At 39.6% G+C, this 21630-nt stretch overlaps 1 protein-coding gene across 1 annotated transcript in view; it reads right to left on the reverse strand.

Annotated features, from left to right (window-relative positions):
* Positions 1–16189: 16189 nt before the first annotated feature.
* Positions 16190–21630, reverse strand: part of itgb5 (integrin, beta 5) — a 58173-nt gene continuing 52732 nt past the window's right edge. Inside the window, exons 15-16 of the mRNA XM_084362989.1 lie at positions 21296–21462; positions 16190–19397 (exon numbers count right to left, since the gene is read on the reverse strand). Coding sequence (XP_084219115.1) covers positions 19302–19397; positions 21296–21462 — 263 coding nt within the window. The 3' untranslated portion in view covers positions 16190–19301. The remainder of the gene's footprint in view (positions 19398–21295; positions 21463–21630) is intronic.

Below are 21630 nucleotides of genomic sequence, written 5' to 3' on the forward strand. Positions count from 1 at the left end.
AAAACCAAAACAATGAGCTACAGAGGCACGAGTGTCGTGCAGAGGTGTAGAGTTGGGTGATCATTTTCAGTGGGGGTCACAAGTGAACCCTTTTACAATCATTTAATCCATTGTTATTGTGATAATATTGATAATGCAACTTAATTATGGCACTGTTTTAAATGCAGAATATTTTCTTGTGTTGAGCTGTGTTTCTGTTTTAACAGAGGGAAGGAGTTCCTCAGCTCAGCTCTCCTGCAGAGTCCTGTCAGTACAGTTGCTCAACAACACAGGCTGCAGGGGGCTGACACACAATAGGGGCGAAGTGCACAACACCATGTGTGAGGTTCACCAGATGTTAGGTCTCTTCCACGGCTTCAAAACTGGGGTACACCACCAAGAACACATTGTGAGCTGTAATGAAGTTGAATGTTACTATTACTTTGATACTTTCTGCCCACTCTATTTTTTATATAATAATAATAGATGAATTGGTTTTCTAAAATGTGAAATAAGTTGTTTATGGTGATGAACCCACAGAGAATGAGCCTGTTCTAACCCAACACCTACTGAGCATTTCAGCTTCTTTCACCACATTATTTTGGTTTTATGGCCCACAGCTTTACTGCTTTTGTTCAGCCTCACTGTCCTCAGCAACATGGTTTCCAAATAAATCTTTTCATTTTCATAATATCTGTTAAAGCCACTGTACACTGCTTGTTAAAGGCCAAAAACATACCGGTAGCGACAAGCTGGTGAACATTGTGGAGCATTACGAGCTGAAGAGCAAGATATTGAATGTACATTTGCCAAGTCAGCATAAACTAACTGACTCTATTGTAATAATAATGTTGCATCATGTCTGCTGTGAAAATAGGCAACTGTTTGCTAACTCTTTCACTGTATGAACTTCATGAGGTGATAATATGTCAGTCATGTGTTTACAGTTTGTTGCATGGTTCCCAAGTGGACAAAAAATCATTAATGGATATAAGAATGTTGGGTTCCATTAGCTCAATTTACTCAAGTCTTGTGTGGCTCTTGTATCATAAATCATCATGTCCTGATTGTGTCAGATAAACGTCACATCCTGGTGCCCAGATGAGGAACCAGCCACTATCAGGGATGTCAAATCAAGTTTGTTACTAACATGAGACTTTTAAATACAATCCTTTGAAAAAACACATTTAAATATTCAGACACTGAATTTGGAGTGTTAACAATGTTTTTTTATGTTACAAAATGTTGTGCCTAGGTAAGCAATGTGACACCTCAGTTTGCAGTGTGATATCTCCTTTTCTCAGAATTACAGGTTAATGTTTGAGCTAATGTAGCTGCTGTCACACACACACACACACACACACACACACACACACACACACACACACACACACACACACACAAACACACACACACACACACACACACATACAAAAGGCTGGCGGGTAAAATTGTCCTGAATTGTTTCCAGATCTGGGAGGAAATGATCTGTACCTTCTTAATTCTCAGTGCGCCTCTCCCATTCAAACCCACACATGGAAAGTCCGACTCAGACGTAGTAATTTAGAAATACTGTATATTACGGCTGCATTTTAATGAGATTCATCATCATTTCCATGTGTCCTACTTGGGCAAACTGGTTACGCAGCTCAGAGTGACTACACTGTATCATGGTTAAACAACAATTAAAGTACACTAACTTATTTATAGTACTGACATCATGTCTGTCATGAGGATAATAAATACAGAAATCATGTCGCATGCATACATGCTCAGAAATTCGAGAAAAGACATAACGTCGACAGCGCTCATACAAGAGACGCTGATTTATTTTAAGTGTTATGTTTTAAATGGACTGAACAGAAATAAGTACAAACTGACATTAAGTTTTAAAAATACAAATGAGTAAGTGCAGCAAAGGTAAGAACATTGTCATATACTGAAAGAGGAGACCGTATGAGTGCAATAATCTTTGACTTACGTCATGGAAAATCTTTAACATGTAGTAACTATGGAATACTTCCTCTGTTTGTATGATTCACACAGTAAATTACATTTCATAGCAGCATGTATAATGCTGACTAGCAGAATTTATGCCTCTGTGCTGTCCGGATGGCTTTAGTATGGGCTCTGATTTATAGTTGAGCATAGGATTTGACCTGTTGACCGTCTCGTGTTGTACATCATGAAGACATGACAGGCTTTTATCATACACCTGAGTTAGATTATTTCCTTCACTTTGTGACATGGCATCAAAGACAAAGTTTGCCTCATCCCACCACATAAAAAGACCATTGCCATGAAATCATTCATAGCTTTAGTGTTTACAATCTCTTAATTACTATGATAGCAAAGGTTTGTATAGTAGAAATGGCTTTGATTACAGCCTTTTTTTTTCAATTGCTTGTCTTCATCATGAGCATTTACAAACATGTAAGAATAAACAGAGGCCCGATCACACTTCTTCCACAAGTGATCCTTCAATCTAAATGAAAGAAAATATATGAGTAGCATGGGATAAAGGGAGTTGTTGTCTTTATCGTTAAACAACCACCATTACCAATGAAATTCTGTCTATGTGACTCACATTAAATTTAGTCTAGATTGCCGACTGCCGTCCTCACTCTTCTATAACTGACCAATCCTAAATTACTAACCAACTAAATAACTAACTATATATATATATATATATATATATATATATATATATATATATGATATATTAGAACATATATTTAAAATTAGCATCTGAAAAAGCAAAAGACTAAATTTATGAGTGAAGTCTGGACCAATCACAACAGCCATAACATTGTCACAGATCTATTATTTTGTTTAAAATTATATTTCATAGCTGCAAATGCATTTCCCCAAAAAATAGTATGATGGTAAAAAAAAAACAAAAAAACAACAACAACAACAACAAAACAATTTAGGCAAGACAAGAAACAGAGCTGTAAATTCACCTGGCAAACTGTATTAACATCTGTAAATAAAAGGCCCAGCCAAGAGAGAGACTGATCTAATCTTACAGCATTAATCAGTGTATGCGGGCACTTTAGGGTAGAACTACACAACAAGCAGAACATCACATACATGTTATATCACCCTTTAAAGTAAGGGCTAACCTGTTAGTGAGCTGTTGTATCCAGCAGACATGTAGCGAGCTAACAGTACGTTAACTCCTTTTTTTGGCGCAATTTTGGTCTCCTCCTGAGAGAAATATCTGTTTAGCTGCTAAATGCTTCATTATGTTCACCAGCTAGTTGCTCAATGTGTTGAGTGTAACGTGGGTCCATTGATGGGTTTATTGTTTATTGTGCCTTTTTGATGGAAACATTGGCCTGCTGAGCTGAAAATGAGTCTAATGGAAGAAGTGAGAGTAAACCAAAACAGTCAAGTTGCAGTCAACCTCTTCTTCTTGTCAACTTTTACAGAGCAGCAATAGAAATAATTCTTACATGAAACATCACAAACTGACATGGTTCATCACGGCCCAGGACAGGAAGGCTCTACAGTGGGTGATTAAAACCACCATAACATCACATGTACCATCTACAGAGCATCAGTGACATCAGTCAAGTGAGATGTCACCACTGACTCAAGCAGAAATGACAAAGTAATGCCATCTGGTGTCGTGTATCGACTTCTTATTCTTTGTTTGTCCAAAAAGGTTTTTCAGAGTTTCAAAAAGTCACCAATAAAAAGGAAATAATCTCCAGGAGTCCTCCAAAGCTGAGTGCAGTAAAACAGTAAAACATGAGATCTCACAGACAAAAGCTCATCAGATAAGACCCAAATTCTCAATACAAAATTAACTCCTCATATTCACTAAGATGGGGGTTGGCACCATGGTTTATTCAATCCTTGCTCTTTCTTTTGTCTATGTATCAAATTTTGCTGACTCAGGTATTTTCCTGCACGAGGCTAAACGTGCCCACCCATACCAACATTGGTCAAGACAACCTCCACACCGGGGACACGCTTTGAAGTCCCTTTGCAGCTGGTATCCTGGACTTCCCCTGCACGCCTTATCTACTGTGCTGCCACTGCGTGGCCTCGCCTCCACTGTGCTGCGGCTGTGAGACGGTTTTTTAAACTCTAAGTCTCCTCCTTGATATGTTCCACTGCCCTACTGACTGCATTGCTTTTAAAAATAATAATAAAAGTGTGGTATATATTTGGTTACATGATTTCACTCTTACATTTGTGGTTATATTTCACTCCAGGTTAACACAATATAGTAGTTTAATCATCAATTCGATCACTAGGTGCATGTTCAATCAACTAGTGCAGAGCAATACATGTTTTAACCATTCATTTATGATTCATTCACATTTTGATTAGATTCTTTAACATCTCAGTACTTGTTACCAGTTGTCATTAACCGATAACTACTTACTTATGGTTATATGGTTATATTACACTACACTGGCAAAAGACACAGTAGTATCCGCTGCTGTACCACCAGACTACAGAGCAGCTTCACTCCTGTGAGAATCCTGAACATATTATCATCACTCCAGTTGATTTTTCTGACTTGATTTGTATTTACTAAAGTCTTTGCGGTTGTATGTGTTGTTATTGTTTGTTTGGATGTAACTTAGGAAATTAAAAAACAGAAGTTTTATCATACAATCTTCTTTACAGTGAATTGTATCTTCGTTGTGTCTGGTTCGCCCTCATCAGGATTGCTGGCGAAAATACTGAAGCATTCAGCAGCTAAAGAGACATTTCCTTCAGGAGTTGGTAGAGAGGAAAGATAAAAGACGGTAAATATTGGACTTAGATTTTGTAGGTGGCTAGAAAAATTACTCTAAATATATGATAATGTTGATCCCTATCTGCCGGGCATGTAAATAGGCATAAGCATTGCCATTGGCCAAACTACCCTGATATAACAGATTGAAAGTTATTCATTTCATCCTGAGTTTATTTTCAATAACAGTACTTTTAGTTTGATTGTTAATGTCCCAAATGAATGTAACGATTTGGAAATTGTCAGCAGTAGTAGGAAATCTTGCACAATATCCCTGAGTGTTGTGGCATGTTTCAGTAATTACTGCCCTGAAATGACGTCACATCCTCTCCACATGTCAAACATGTTTCTGGGGCAGAGCTTGTTTTATTGTTCAGACTCTCTCGCAGGCTGACCATTACTGTGAACCTCCACATGCATGCTAAATACAACAGGCCCATATGGGGAAAGGCTGGATGGATGGAAAAGGAGATGCAGAGGATAATAGTGTCTTTGTTTCTGGACTGTTTTTTCCCTTCTTACAGCTGAACTGACTGACTTCCATGACTTAACATCTTGGCACTGGGATGTGTCAAACTGGAGCTGGTGGAGGTGGTTTTCCTCGCTTTGGTGGTCTATGACACACACGCACTCATCCATGCACACTCATGCTAACCCACCCTCTTCAATTTCTTTAAATGTCCCTCCTCCTCGGGAAAGAATATAATGTCTTGTTTATATTGGCTTCTTATTACCTTCTTTATCCATACATATGCATAAAAGTTAGAAAATGTGCATTGGTTGTACTGATCACACTTCTACTCAAAGACTTAATTTTATTCCAGAAAAAAATAATTAAAAAACGTAAGTAGGAACGTGCTTTGGGTAAATAAAAACACATGTATGTACTTAGTTGAACAAGCAGTCTCTAAAAGCACCAAACCACTGCAGAGGCAAGTCTCTAATAATAAGACTAGTTATAAGAATAAGAAGAGTCCACAGCATGTCTGTGTCACGTGTTCATGGCCATCCACCCAACAGTTGATATCATATGTAGCAATTCCACATTAAATATTTTGTTGAGTTGTGTACTTACATAGTCCCAAATGTTACCAGTAATGTTCAAACCAGAGAAATCCAAAAGTTTCTCAAGGTAACGACGTGTTTTATTTGGTTGCATGTTGCTTTAACTTGTGGGTAAACACAGGAAACACCAGATAATATGCCAGAGAGTCGGTGACTCAACATAACGTGAATAAAAATCTTTAAAACTTCACTTCTTCATGAACATTTCTGCCTACTTTTGGATTACCTCAATACCAAACATATGCAAATACAAGAGAAAATAAATATCAGTGAGGGGACTTTTATTTGATCTTAATAACAAGTGTGTCTTCTGACATAATAGACACTTTGTCACATGTGCATTGTTACAGATCAGTATATCATTCTTTACTTTAAAATTGTAATCCTGTTGATATTCCCACTTTTTTTACTGAATGTATCTGTAATCTAATAACGTCTTTTACTGGAATACAGTTACCTTTGTATCCTTATTACGTAATCCTGTTATATGTATTCTGTTCATCCGGCCCATATGCTGTCTGGAATGAAATTTTAGACCGCTGATGGCGAAACGCAAAGTTGAGGGATCACTGAGGTCATTAGGAATCAACCCTTTAGGGCTGGTTTTTACAATTTGGGCGAGGTCCCTTAGTTCCAATTAAGGCCATTTGAAACTTTGTTTTAAGTCGGGTTTCTCTCTGTATGTTCTTATAACCTCAGAACTGTGTGGGTTTGGTTTGATTAGATTTGATTGACAGTGCTGGTAACACAAGTAAACAACCACACAACCGTCATCACATTCTGACTCAAATGTTGCTAAAAACTGTTCCGAAAATTATTTTATGTCCATTTAAAACGATATCATTCATAGTAAGAAGCTGATTCATAAGAGCCTGTAATGGAAATCTTTGTTTTCCGTTTCAACATGACATGACGTCTCTGTGATCAAAGCCAGGGTTGTAATGAAATTATTATTCTGAGTTTTGTGTGCAAGAACATGAATGGTCTGCTCCATCCAGAAGTTTGAGGATCATCTGAAATGCTGACTACAAGCCAGTTTTTATTGATTAACATCAGTGCATGGGAGCAAATCTCTGCAGCCAGGCTCAACATCTGGTGGAAGCCTGAAACCAGAAGAGTGGAGGCTGTATTAGCAGCAAGTCATTGCCTATGGTTTTAAATTACATATTCAACAATGATATGTGGGTGTGATGTGAGGGTGCTGATGTACTTTGAGCCCACAACACAATTGCCTTGGGGTTTGCTCGCCTTTTCTGTGTTTATTGTCATGTTCCACTCTGCTCTCTAGGTTATTTTTTCATTCATTCATTCATTCATGTTTCCTGTTTTATCTTGAAATACTCAACCTCTCCTCATGTTCCAGTAACTTCACTTCCTGTCTTTGTGTGCTTCCTGCCTGTTTGATTGTCTGCCACTCTGATTGGTTTCAAGTGTCCCTCGTTACCCTCTCCTCTTTAGATTATATAGTTTGTGTGTTCCCCTCACACTTTGCTGTTTGTCTTTGTACCTTCCGTTCAAGCTTCTAACTTTTCCCTCATGCTTAGTTCTCCCATTGTTTTTATTACCTTTACTTTGTTTTTCCTGGACCTTGTCTGTTATCGGATTTTGATTCTTACCTGCCTGCTGACTGGTATTCCTGTTTGCACTGCCTTGTTTTGCCCCTCGTCTGCCTCACCCTCCTTTCTACCTTTGTGTGTTAATAGATCATTGAACTGTGCCAGCTCTGCTCTAATGTCTACATTGGGGTCCAATCCCTCGTATTCCTGTTTCCTTGCATGCATAAGTGTGAAATTTGTAGTGTGTTTTTAAATGTTTTGGCTCGTAGCCACTGTACTTGAAGCCAAATTAGTTCAACACTGACTGTGAAGTGTAATTTAGTGAATGGCTGTGTCCAGTTATCATTACATACATTAGTATAATATAATTTAACAATATCATTTCTTGACTTTTATTAATATTTCTCCTTTTTGAGAGGCACCATATTGTTAGGAATTGCCTTTAAAAACATGTCTATTGTATTTTATATAGTGCCCTGGAGTTAGTAGAAAGAGTGGGGGGGGGTGATAAAATATGGACTCAGGATGTTTAAGGGGCAGGGGCGGAAAAAATTAGAAGGGCACCAGCACACAGCCCCTAGTCCACCCATGCAGACCACTTTTAAATCAACAGTGTTTAAAAGTGGACCCATCAAGACATTCTTGAAAATGATTTCATCCTGTAAATCTTACCTGACCATTCACACTCAGTCATTAAGCGTTGGATCAGAAGAGCTTTGACACTGGCGCCTCCAGGTGTTCACAGATTAGACTGAAAATAAAGTGTCTTCTTCTGACATGTTCAGAGATGGTTTTCAAGACAGTTGCAGCTCAGCTCCCATGTCTACTGATGTCAAAGTAAGTGCCTTTGGTACCTGTACAAATGCGAAAGACAACACTGATTCAAGATCAGTATGGTAAGACAGAATTGACTCTGTATCATTATTCTCTATGGTAAACCCTACTGGCACTTGATGTAATAATTAAAAAGTCAAACATTCCTTATCCACCTACATATGTCTACTAACAGTACATTGTTTCACATGAGAGAGCTTGTGAGTGTGTGTGTGTGTATGTGTGTGTGTGTACACAAGCCTCACTGACATCTTAACATTCACTAGATGGCAGCAGAGGGCAGGACACTGTGGGGAGCGCCCAGACTTCTCATGAACAATAAATCAGCAGTATGTTTGGATGTCTTGATGAAACAGGAAATGGTTTTCCTCAGACTGTTGCCATCAAGTTGGAATCTCACTATTGTCTAAAACATCATTGTGTGCTGCAGCATCAAGACTTCTCCTTATTGGAAATAACCAGAAAAAATAACCCTAGATGAAAAGTAAGCAAAGCAACATGTAAAAGGGTTAACTCGTTTGAAAATAGGCATCCACATGGGTCATACAAATGTACGTTTTTGAGCACTGAAATAAAAGCATACTATAAAACTAAGCTGAACAGGTAAATGAAGGAAAATACTGCAGCTATGACAGTATTTCTGTCTAACACCACATGTACTTTCACTACAAACACTGACTGACAATGACAGCATTCAGGAGGAGGGGGTCAAAGGTCAAAACATTGTGACTTTCTGACAATGTTATTCTACACGGTTCACAGAGCTTTTGTGATGCACACTGCCTGAATGTGTCGGTGCTGTGTGAGCGGGCCTGTGAGGTCAGAGCACATCAGTGTGGTGTTCATGGAGGCATGTGGACTCAAACAGAGAGGACGAGTGAGGGCTGAGCTGCTGTCACACACACACACACACACACACACACACACACACACTGGGGTTCATGTGAAAATCTCATTCAGACCTGGGAACTAAACTGCAGTTTGCCAACATTTACATCACAAAGAGTTTCGTGCTCCACAGAAGACAGCCTCGCTGCTCCGTTTCCTCCTCTGCATGTGGAGTGAAACTGTGTGCTTGATGCAAGAGTGACACTCCATTAGTGAAGACTGTGTGACCAATCATATAATTATAGACTGTGGCCAAAGTGCATTTTAACATTGATGGAGAAGACCAGAGATACCAGAGATCACTTTATTCATTTTTTGTAGCCCTTTTTCTATTTGATAGGAGAGCTTAGAGATGGGGGTAGAGAGACAGAGGAAGACATGCAGCAAACAGTCACTAGTTAGTTACAAATCTTCATATTTATAAGTAGATTGTACTATTGTTTCATTGCGCGCTGGTAATAAAATGGGATCAGAAAGTGTTATTGAATTTCTTGTGTTTTCTCTTATTTTGCCATAAAACGTGTTGAAGCAAAATAAGAGAGCAAAACAAAACAGCTACTGTATTGTGAGGTGCTGGTCCTTTGCACGATTTTGTTGCTTAAGAGTACTCTCTACTCTTAATTTACTTCATTTGTATCCCCTGCATCTATCTGACAGCTATGGTTACAGCTTTTTGGGGGGCACCATGGTAGCTCTGTGGTTACGTGATCCCGACTCTTTGTCATCCCTCCTCTCTTTCCACTCATTTCCTCATTTCTTAATCTCTATTGCATTGCAAGACAAAGAGACAGTAAACATCGGTGCCTTCAGGTAAAAAATCTTGTGTCTGCAACGATTTTCAAGGACTGAGCTGCAGCTTATAATAAAAAGTAAACAATAAAATAAAAAGTAGAGATTGATAAACCGTTGCAAAACCGTTATCTACAATGAATATTTTCACACAAGAACACAGCCCAGCCAATGGTGTGACACTATTTAAGTTAGGAAAGACTGTGAACAAGTCTTTATTTACATGTGCACAAAAAAATAAGAAATGTGAATAGTCTATGGTGATGAAACCCCATCCTGACATCATCGTATTTTAAGGGGGCAATGAAGCAGTGTGTGGTATAGGATCACCCCCAGATAGAGTCTAGACACAGGTGGTGGTGACTGGATAAAGAGAATGGCTGAAATCTGGATGGATGTGAAGAGGAGCGGCCTTCTGGTACAGTAGGTTCAGAACCGCGGTGCTGGAGGTGAGTTTGGAAGAAACAATATGATTAGTGTAAGAAGATCCTGGCATGTTCTGGTTGGTTAAACTGAAAGAGGGCACAACCTTTGTCAGCTGATTATGTAGGAAGACGGAGAGAGAGAAATGTGAATGATGAGCAACAATAAACAAAGCAGAATTTAAAATGTAAAACAACAACAACAACAAAAAAAAAAAAACAGGTTTAAAAATGTTTTGTGATGGAGGAAATGCAATCAACACATCTGTTTGACCTCTGGTGAATAACAATGAATTCTGTTTTTTGTTTGTTTACAAGAAAACTCCACAGAGCTTCTTCAATACTTAAAAAGTTTAACTTAATGCTTAAAAATGTAATAGAATATTCTACCGTTTTGATATTTCTAATTTTATGTAAAGGGGGACGTGCATTTCACTCATCTTCCTCTCACAGATGAACAGTTGAATTCTTAAGCAGTAAAACAAAACCTTTTTCAGCTCAGTTCCTGCAAGGGTTTGGTGCTGCTTGGTCTGGTATGACCAGTAGTCAATATAAGAAAACTTTGGATGGATTTTCCTGTCTAACTGACATTACTGAGTCAGTTCACCAAATTCTCTAGCTGATGGTACAATACATTTTAGCGTTTACCATTATGCCATAATTGCCTCTTGTTCCCACAGTGGCTGCTGGTCAGTAAAAATGTAATAGGCTTACTTTACAGGTGCACTGTGTAGTTTCTGGGAAGACATTTTAATCAGAAGAGAAAGATCTTCATTGGCTGAAACAGTGTTCTGGGGACCTTATTTTCATATAAGAACAGTTTTTGAAAATATAAATATATCTGAGTTAGTATTATTACCTCATTAACATTGTAAATATTAAAATTCTGATTTTGAATTTCTTCTCCAAAACTACATAATGCCCCTTTTAAGTGAAGGACTTCAGTGCTTTCTTTTCCACTTTTTTTTTCTTGAATTTCCATAAAAACAGCTAATGACAGTACAGAAGGTGCATCTACATACATCTTTCATTTCCTCTAAGTAATAGAGCTGTTGGAAAAAGATCAGTAAAGAGAAACGATTCCGAAACAGCAGGGTGAATTGAAAGCTGCTGTGTGGAGGAAATTAAGCAGAAGGATGGTAGAAGTGAGCTTATTTAAACAGGGAAGAAGCAAAATAAAGGAACTGAAATATTAAAGTATTCAAAAGTCAGAAGTAGCTTCTCCAGTGGAAAATCTTTTTTCAGACGGGTGTGAGGTGTCAGAGGAGGAAAAAGTCTGACCTCAGCTTCCTGTCCATTATAATACTAGATGCACAGGAAGAAGTGCACGCACCAGCACCAGCACCAGCACCAGCACCAGCACCAGCACCAACACCAACACCAACACACACAGACCTGACTTCAAAAACTATAACATTACTGAGGGTATGTTGTATTTAGTCATTAAACATTAGAGAACAATTTCTCGACTGTGATTTTTTAGGATGTTAGAATCATGGCAAAATCATCTCCATTTGTCACAAGTTTAAATGATCAGATGTAACAGTCCTTTTTACTTGATCTATACCAAGGTTTTCCCATTAAATGGTCAATCATTGCTTACCAAGCAGAGCTGAACAACACTGGTCTTAAACATTAAGAGAATCTCTCCCCAATATCAGTAAAAGGCAGAGATGTACACTTTATAGAATTCCTATAAAAAGCTTTGAAAGCTCAGAGACAAGAGACACAATTGCACAGAAAATACAAATGTACAATGAAGTCTGTTTGGAAAAGTGTTGTTTACTCATACTGAAGAGTCTGGTTACCTAAAACACAACAAATGTGTACTCAGCAGAGACAAAAATGTTCCCTTTGTGAGACCAATCTTCTATCATCCCCTGAAGCTGTGTGGAGGCATCTCAGCAGCAGCTAATTACTGTACGTTATTGATTCTGTTAATGAGGGTCAGACCTGTGCTCCGCTCCTCAATTAGCCCGATCGTCAGCGTCAAAACGCCAAGTGTTCATTTTCCTCTGCTGACTCGTGCTCTGCCCCCCTCGTCTCCCAGCCAGATTTAACCTGAGCTCTGTGACTTCAGCAGCATGTCACACTGCTGGCAGAACACTCTCACCCAGTCAGGAGGGGCTGAGAGGGAAGAGAGACACTCTAAACCACCAGGAGGAAGGGTACAGAGACTTATGAGCTCACCTCAAGCAAAACTAAACATGAACTTATACCACATCACAGCTGTAGTTTACTTCTGTCAGAAGTACGTCTTAACCCTCCATACTGGGCAGGCGAGCTACAGATACACATGGAGACCCCGACGCGAGAAACAGTTTGTATAAGAAGACTTAGAGAGGGTCTAAATCCAAATCTTAGCATTTCAGCATTTTCTGAGAAGTGAAATGATTTTAGAAGACTAAACTTTCTCATTAACCAACATTAAAACGCAACCTGGAGGTGTGTGGGGCCTTAATCTGAGTAAAATGTTGCAAATGTGTGAGAAAAGGTCAAAAAATCAATTTTAATCAGTATACATGCGTACAGAGATTTGTGAAGGTGTACAGTAAACTCTCTAATCTCTAACTCTGTGCACACATCTTCATGTACATCAACACATTATGTATGAACTGACTGTTTGAGATACAGGCTCCTCACACAAATGTGCAAATGATTTTACTCCAGTAATACGAGGTACAATACTTTAAAGCTGCTATAAAGACCTTTTAGTTTTTTATATTCTGGTGGTCACTCTGGTGGTCACAAAAGTGGCATGAGCATCACTGCCTCCTGTAATTAAACATCTGCATCTGGCGAGCATGTGCATTTGTTATTGAAGCGAGTGTAGGAGAGATACACCTATAACAAAAATCATTTTAAAACACACAATTCATATATACAATAAAGTGTACAAGTCAAAAACCCAGTGTACATACATACATACCTACAAACACTCATACCGACGTACAACCAGAGTTAGCTGCCTCCCAGTGAACACAGCCTCTGAGCTGACAGAGGTCAGCTTGAAGACAGAAGATACAGTACAGAGGTGATTTACAGCTACTCTGAACAGGACTATGACTCTGGGGCGAGAGGACATGGCAGGCATGGACAGGAGAGGTGTGCAGCAGTAAGCTAGCTGAGAGAGACAGGGGCATCAGCAGCAGGTGACACTCTGATTTGAGGATTTATTTCGAGTGGTGAGACAAACCAAGACAAGAGCCAGTGTTCTGGCCATGACTTACAAATCTCAGCTTTATTCTGCTTCATTTGTGGCTGTGTAAGATTAATAAATATGACAATAGTGAAACAAAGTAAGCTTCGTCTCCTTTCATATGACCTGTTTGCTGCTGTGTTACCGCGATGATGCCGCAGCGGTAAACTGGGGGGCTGCACTTGATAACTGTAGATGCTAGGTAGCTCCAGAGTGCTTGAATCCTGATGATGACGGTAAAATCCTGACGTCAGGATTGGCCAGTATTGTAGGTCCTTGGGGTTGTGGTGGTGTGTGGGCATGGATTTACCTGTAGCCTACATTGTCCGCCCCAAAAGGCATCCCTCGACCGCTCATCCCAGGGCTGGACTACGCTGACAACTACTGTACAGAATGGCAAGGATTGACCTGCAAACCAGTGAGCTATGAGCATGTGTGACAGTCCAGCGTCACAGCTGAAAAACCCTTGCCAAGAGGAACAGACGGCCATATAAACTGAAGAGGTAAAATCACATTAAAGGAAAAACACAACTTGCAATTTTGCTTTTACCATGTGTCCCCTTGTTACCCATGGGGCAGATAATAGGAGTTAAGAATTAATGTAGTCTCTTTCTATCCAGTCAGGTGGTGGAAGTAATAGACTCCACACTGAAGGCGGACAACCAGCTATCAGCAAGAAAAGTAAAACTGCTCCTTCAAACAAGGCACAGAGGCCATGAAGAAACTTGGCTGGAAATATGGCAAGACCAGGTAAAGATCACACACAAACACACATAGAAAACTTGCTCAAAGAACAGAGGATGGTTGTATAATATAGCCTTCTTAACATTATGATTATGATCATTCATATTTCACAGAACAAATCCAATGACCCGTGTGAAGAATGTGGAGCTGCGTTTGAAGCAAGCGTAGGAATGGAAAGTGGCTGGTGAAAAGTTTGACGTGTTCTTCACGGATGAATCAACCATGGCATTGGAGCATATGGAAGACTTGCAAATCTGTTTTTAAATTTTTTTTTTATTGCTCTTTGCTTTTCCTTTTTTAATCTTTTTGTCTTTCTTTTTTTCTCTTCTCAAAAATTGCAAATAATGTTGCAACATGTTATGAATTACGGATCTGCACTTTTATGAGGAAGAGAAGAGACTCTTTCTTCATGCCAACTCATCGTTTCTTCCAATGTAGGCCAGGCTACATGTATTTCATTTCTCTAAACATGGGCTCCACAATGCACAATGAACATTTCTCCTTTCGTTTCCGTGCCTTTAGACAACGATCCCAGACACATTATAAATGACGATTCGTTATTAGTGAGGATAATTTTAGATGTTGCTAATTGTTTATAGCCTATACTATTTACAACACCGAGATCTAGTTTGTAGGCCAACAAGATATAGGTTTGTGCTAATTTCAAACTAATATCCAACCAGGATTTTGATTCTGACACACAGTAATCTGCTAATTAATGCGCTTCGATGCATGCTTTGATACGGACTGAATCAATGAGGAAATTAAACAGCGTGTCTGGTTCCAGAGGGAGGAGAGAGAAAGTCATGGCCCTGATGTGCTCACTGTAGAGCTCTCAACGGGCCTGAAAATTACAACCCCACAATTACAAGCCCGGACCCGATGTAACCCGACCCATCAACATGAATTATCTGTCCGAACCTGGCCTTTTAACAATACAAACAACTGAAACAATAAACTTTAAATATATATATGTATATATACGCCAGGCTAAAGGCGTGCACGCAGCGGCGTCAGGTCTGCCCCCGCCCCTCTCCATGATGCACGTTGCACGCAGCAGCCAGACTTTCTTTACGGTGAACAGCAGCGATGATTAATAAATGTTTTTTTTTTTTGTTTTTTTTTCACTGAGCGGAAAAAATTAAGCCCGAAGTCCGATCCGACCCGAGTCACTTGCTTATATTTTCGACCCGAACCCGAACCAGCGGGTCCCGTCGGGTTTGTCGGGCCGACCCGACCCGTTGAGAACTCTAGCTCACTGTAGTCTGAACAGTTGCATAGACCACCTGGTGGTTGTTGGTACACACTGCAGCTAATGCAAAATCAGCTGGATGGGACGCCGCGGCAATGGTGTCCTCTGAAAGGAGAAACATCTGTACCACCAGATTACAGAGCAGCTTCTTTCCTCCAGCTATGAGACTCCTCATTACATCCTCAGCACTCCAGCATAAAAATAGTTTTAATTTTCTAAAGTCAGAATCAGGCCCAGTGACAGGCATAAAGATTAACTGTAACAGTTACACAGCAATCCTCTCGCTATGGTCTTGTTTGCTTATGTAGGTCATAGAGACATCAGTATGAGAGACAGTTTCATCAGTTGAAAACTGTAGTACATTTAAAATGACAAAGCAATATGTTAATTTGAAGTATGTGACTGAAAATGTAATTAAAGGGTAATTTAGTAAAAGCTTCAGTATGAAAATGATCAACATATCTGGGAGGGGTCTAACCAGGGAGGTGTAAATTACAGCATCAGAGGACACATCAAACATGTACGAGCATGGTTAGTGGTGCAAACAGATGTTTCACGAAACTTTGAAGTCTTCGTACCCACACACACACACACACACACACACACACACACACACACACACACAGTCGGAGTCATGTGTGCTGTTTAAAGTTAGACCTCATATTTATGCTTCTCCTTGTAATGCAGCCAAACACAACACACACATTGGCTTTTGACATAAGCAGATTTATTGTTCTTGCTCTGTGTGCAGTATTACATAAACATGTAGTGGTGTGAGTCCGTTGGTGGACTGTTCATCCGTGTGAAAATGTTCACAACTGTACAGGAAGAACTTCATACTACAGATTCATGTCGGAGCTGAAAAGGTGTGGCCGAGTTTTAGTAAGCTGTGCCAAGACACACAGCCAAGTCAACTGAAAACATTTCATTTGGTACTGTATGTACACATATACCCCATGTAATATTATTTACATACACTCTTTTCACTCAGACACTCTTACACATACAAACTCCAAGTCCCTGCTACTTTTACTGTCTGACCATTGCTAAAAGGCCACAGAGCACCCTTCTGTCTCAACCCATTCAGCATTTCTCACTGTCAGAGTTCCCTGTGACACTTCAGACTCCACCTCTTCCTGTGGGAACAGTGACGTTAGATTTATGACTCTGGACAGGGTCCTTCGAGGTGTCTCAACGTTTCCACCCATTCCCGGTGCAGACAGGGTGGACACAGTGTCACAGGGACTTTATAATGTAGCAGCCAGCCATATCATATGCCCAAATCTACATTAAATCAAAGTACTGTATGTATCTGTATTCTAAGTTAGACGTGAGAGACACTCATCACTAAAATAACAAATCTACTTTATCATATGAGAATGCTTTAAGGCAGTTACCATAGTGCTGGATACACAGTATTTATCATGTGAACACATCGCTGATTGTGAGGCGTTTTTAAGTGATCAGGGACTGGTGATTCTCTGTCAACACATCCAGCCGAAAGACCAAAACCAAAATGTGTATCCCAAAGCTTGATACAGCTCGCTATGCCACAGAGCTCCACCATGTTAATGAGCCACATGTTGCACTGCAATTATCGATTATTTTCATTACAGATCAATCACTCTATTATGTTCTTCATTAATTTGGTCAACAAATGTCTGAAAATGGTAGAAAAAAAGTACTGTCATAATTTCCTAATGCCCAAGGTGACATCTTCAGATTGTTTTGTCTGAACTACGAAGACACTAGAAAACAGGGAAAAGCAGCAAATCCTGAAGCCAAAACTAGAGAATAGTTGTTTTTTTTAGAAAAAAGACAAAGAAAGGACTAGTTGCAGATTGATTTTCTGTCAATTAACTAATCAAATAACCTATTAATAATAGTTTTACTGTAAATACTCATTAGAGCCCAACATGTGTATTAATCTGCTGCTGAAAATAGTCCCCAACAAACTCACTGTTCCCTCCTATTTAAGCACTGTTTGTGAAAAACCACAGTGCTCAGCTGGTTTAGGAAATTACAGAGCCTCTAAGAAAAATGACTTTATATTTTTGATACAAGATTTAAAGGTCCAGTGTGCAGGATTTAGGGCCAAGACACCCCAAACCGAAATCAAGGAATTAGTGGCTGTCTCACATTGCCTATGTCTAGAGCGAACGCTCTTCTTAAACACACCACAAAGACTACAGCAGCTTAATGAGAGGAAATACCTCCATACCATGAGGCAGCGGTAGTCTGTATTCGTCATTCAAAAAGGTAACCTGAAAGACTCACAACTGTGGATATACATGTCATACACTTTTGTTATGATAAAGCAGCGTTATATGACACCACTCTCACAATTATAGCCTCTTCTAATCGAGAACATGTCTGATTAAAAGCTGCAAATGGCACCGGTGAAGAGGTGGAGGCCAAGAATAAGGACAAACTAAATGGGTGAAATCCTGGATACTACAGCAAAAGGCTCAAGGTGCTTTCCCTTTGTTTTTTCCTTTCTCTTCTAGTACACTGATTAGCTGAACAGCCAATCAGAATGACAGATAGGCTCTGCCACTGATTCAATGTGCTCAGTTGGCCAATAGTAGCTGACAACCATTGCCAACGGTGGGGGACAAACTGCAACAACTAGGGTCACAGACGCTCAACCGATGGCCCCAACATTGTGTGTCAGGGTCCTTAGTAGCATCAAGCAGTGTAGTTACAGACCAACTGAATACCCCTCATCTCACCCTCCCCTACAGTGGCCACCAGAGGTTCTGCTCACCATGTAGCTATAAAAGGTTCATTCTAAGGTACAACAACACAACGTTTCTTAGTTTCAGGTGATTATACACTAATGAAAACATATTAGGCATATTATCCTCCTAAATCCAACACACTGGACCTTTTAGATGTGCCTTCAGCAATTACAAATGCGCTTGCTGCAACAGACATGATAGAGTATGAATACCATATTGTGAGTTTTGGTCTTTTCATGACATTTGTTAACAAAACCAAAAACATGGAGTAATACCAGTCTTATCATTTAAGGGTTCAGAGGCTAGGGTTAAGTTGCTACCCTGCAATTCAGATTAAGAGAAGGGAGTGCAATTGGAGCATACAATAAAACACACACACATACACACACAATACAAAAGAAAATCTAAATCTTTACAAGACTTGATTCTTTAAATTCTCTGTGCAAAATGAAGGTAAGAAATCTATTGCTTAGTAAATGTTAGTAGAAACCACAACGTCATCGTAGTCACCTTCGGAAATATGTGCTTTTTTAAAAATGCTGTAAATTTGAAATTCTGCAGAGTGATATTCAAATGGTTCAGAGTCCTGTTGGGTGCATAGTTGTTACTAAAAAAAGGCATTTTTAGTGTTTATAAAAATATACAAATATAAGCCAATGTCCTGCCTGCTCGGTACAAAGCACGAGTGTGTGGTTTTATGTGGTGGGAGTTATGGTTTTCATGAGAGACTTGGTTTATCTTGTATAACTGCAGACTCTAACTCTACTCTCTTTATCTAAACAAACCCAAAGAGTTCATGCTGCGTCGCTCCTCCACCAGCCGCCACTGCTGTCAGTGAATCACACAGATGAAGAAAAAAAAAAAGTCACGTCACGTCTCTGTGGTAGGCTTGAATCTCCTCTGAAAGATAAGAAGGCCACAGATTCCTCCCTCAGACACAGTCTAGTTCATTTCACGTCTGATCTCAGTTGCGAGCCGTGCAGAGGGATGAGTGTGTTTAGTCCGCCGTCCACCTTTGCCCCGTCCTCCAGGGATCTGTGTGTTGGACCGGTCCTGCCGCGCCCCGTGCTGAGGGATCACTGGAGCCCTCCATTGTAAGACTTTCCGTACATGTTGAAATCTGTTTCCACAAAGTGTGTAGAGACCGGCTGCTTATACAGAGGGTTGGACGCCTGTCAGTATGAGAGAGACAAACAAACGGCACAAGATGAGAGCTTTGAACTCCATATGAGACAGCTCAGGGTTCTAATACGCTGCTTCTGCCAATATTAGCTGCTCATAGAATTAATGGTAAGGATGTGCAACAAGTAAGAGGAAACTGGTCTACAGAAATGCCAACATCATGTCCGCATTACATAGTTTGTCCACCAGAGAGCACTGACAAGTTTTTTCCCAACTGTAAAATATACTAGTCCATAATATTTCTTTAATGTCTAATCTAACTTAATCAAAAATATGTTATGTTATATGTTTATGTCAAAAAGATTATTGGTGCGTTATGGTGCAACATCCACTGAGGAGGGCCCTTTGTTGCAAGACATTTCTCTCGTTTTCTTTATAATTCCCTGCTGTTATCTATCAAACAAAGGCAAAATAAAATGTCCAAATGTAATCCTGAAAACATTGTCAGCAGATATTTCATGATTGGATTTCTTTCACTCTCAACTAGAGATGCAACGATTACAGATTTTGATGCTATGATTGCAGTCTGAGGAAAAATCCTGGTTTCACAATTATCAGTGATTTATTCCACAACTCTACAGATGTATAAAGTCACATGAGCATTTTTAATTAGTTAGTTAATTAGTGTTATTGTATTTTGTCCCAAATACATTCCTTTGTCGGCTTTCGTTTGTAAAGGTTGCTGCCTTTCCAAACAGAAATAATACCCAAATAAAACAGTATAAAATATTAAATAAAATAAACAAAAAGTCAAGACAAAGTGCAGTTTTTAGTCAAATTAAAGACGGAAATTGAAAACATCTCTTATGCAGGTGTTACTGTATGGTCTTGAGGGGATTACATGCCGTTATGTGAGTGCTAAATTATAAACAGTGCATTGCTCCTTTTCCTGCTTTGTTGCCGTCTCTTAACTGTAAATATTGCACTGAAATACAAGCTACCAATACTTTGCTGATTGTAAATGACATGTTATATTTAATTCTCCACCAACTCAGTGTTACATGAAGTAACCTGCTACTACAGTAATTATTGTTTTAACCTGTGTATGACTTTCACTTGACCATGTGTAGCTGGACAGCAATCTTGAAGAAGTTGCAATAAATTCATTTTAGCAGAAACATTTTTTTCCATGAGATTGGATATTCATATTCCTGAACAACCCCTCTGGATGCTCTATGTGTCAAAAATGCTCCCATACTGATGAGGCTTTTTTTTTGGAAACGAAGCTTCAGTGTTGGGTCTCTCTAATGCAGGTGTGTTTGTTCCACCTTTATTCTGCTGGTTGCACCGGCAATTTGTTCCATTTTCCCCAATGAACAACTGTTGTTCATAGAAAAATAATGAACCATAATGTCCCCTTTGTAAGAGTGAGAGGAGAAGAGCTTTGCCTTTACAGTCACAAACTGACATTTTAAACTGCGGTTCTTAGAGAAACTGGTTAAAAGCTGCACCCCTACTGTAAATATTGGTATTGGCCTCAAAATCCAGTTTGGTTTGGCTTTGAGTAACAATGTTTACAGAAAACATATTCCAGAGTTAGGACACGTCTGAGACAGACTGCCTAGCAGAAGCAAATGTGTCACACTCGCTGACTCTCATCATAATTTTCAGAGATAACACGTTGTTTTGTTTCAGTAGTTTCAGCAGGCTTTTAGTGGCTCAGGGAAATGGTGCTGGAACGTCCTCTCTCACGGTTGATGCCAGAGAGGCACTGAGTCAAAACTCTGGTCGTTTTGTGGCTCTAACTTGTGGTGTTTTGTTGCATTTGACTTTGAGCCTCGTATTTTCACTTGACATCTTTGGCTGTAGTAAAAAAAAAAAAAGTTTAATTCTATAGCTACAGTGAAGCATACAAACAACATTTTACTGCTGAGGGGATCATCCTCACCATCTCGTATCGGGCTCGTGAACGTGCACTCTGAAAACGTGCAAACTCTCGCCGGTCATGGATGGTGATGACCAGCTTCCAGACGGCCAGCAGGACCACTCCCACCAGCAGGATGCTGCCCACCACTGCCAGCAGCACCGTCATAGCTTCTGGACCACCACCACACTCTGACATGGGAAAAAGAAAATGTAGACTTTTAAGGGGCAATACTTTTATAGAGGCACAACAACCAGAGCAGGCAGGAAGGTCCATTCAAATGAGGCAGTGTGAGCGAGAACAGATGTTTCAGAGCTTTGTCTTTTTCTGGCTCCACATCTCTTTGCTGAGTCTTTGGT

This window comes from Pagrus pagrus (assembly GCF_965226575.1).
Source record: "Pagrus pagrus genome assembly, chromosome: 9".
NCBI lineage: Eukaryota > Metazoa > Chordata > Actinopteri > Spariformes > Sparidae > Pagrus > Pagrus pagrus.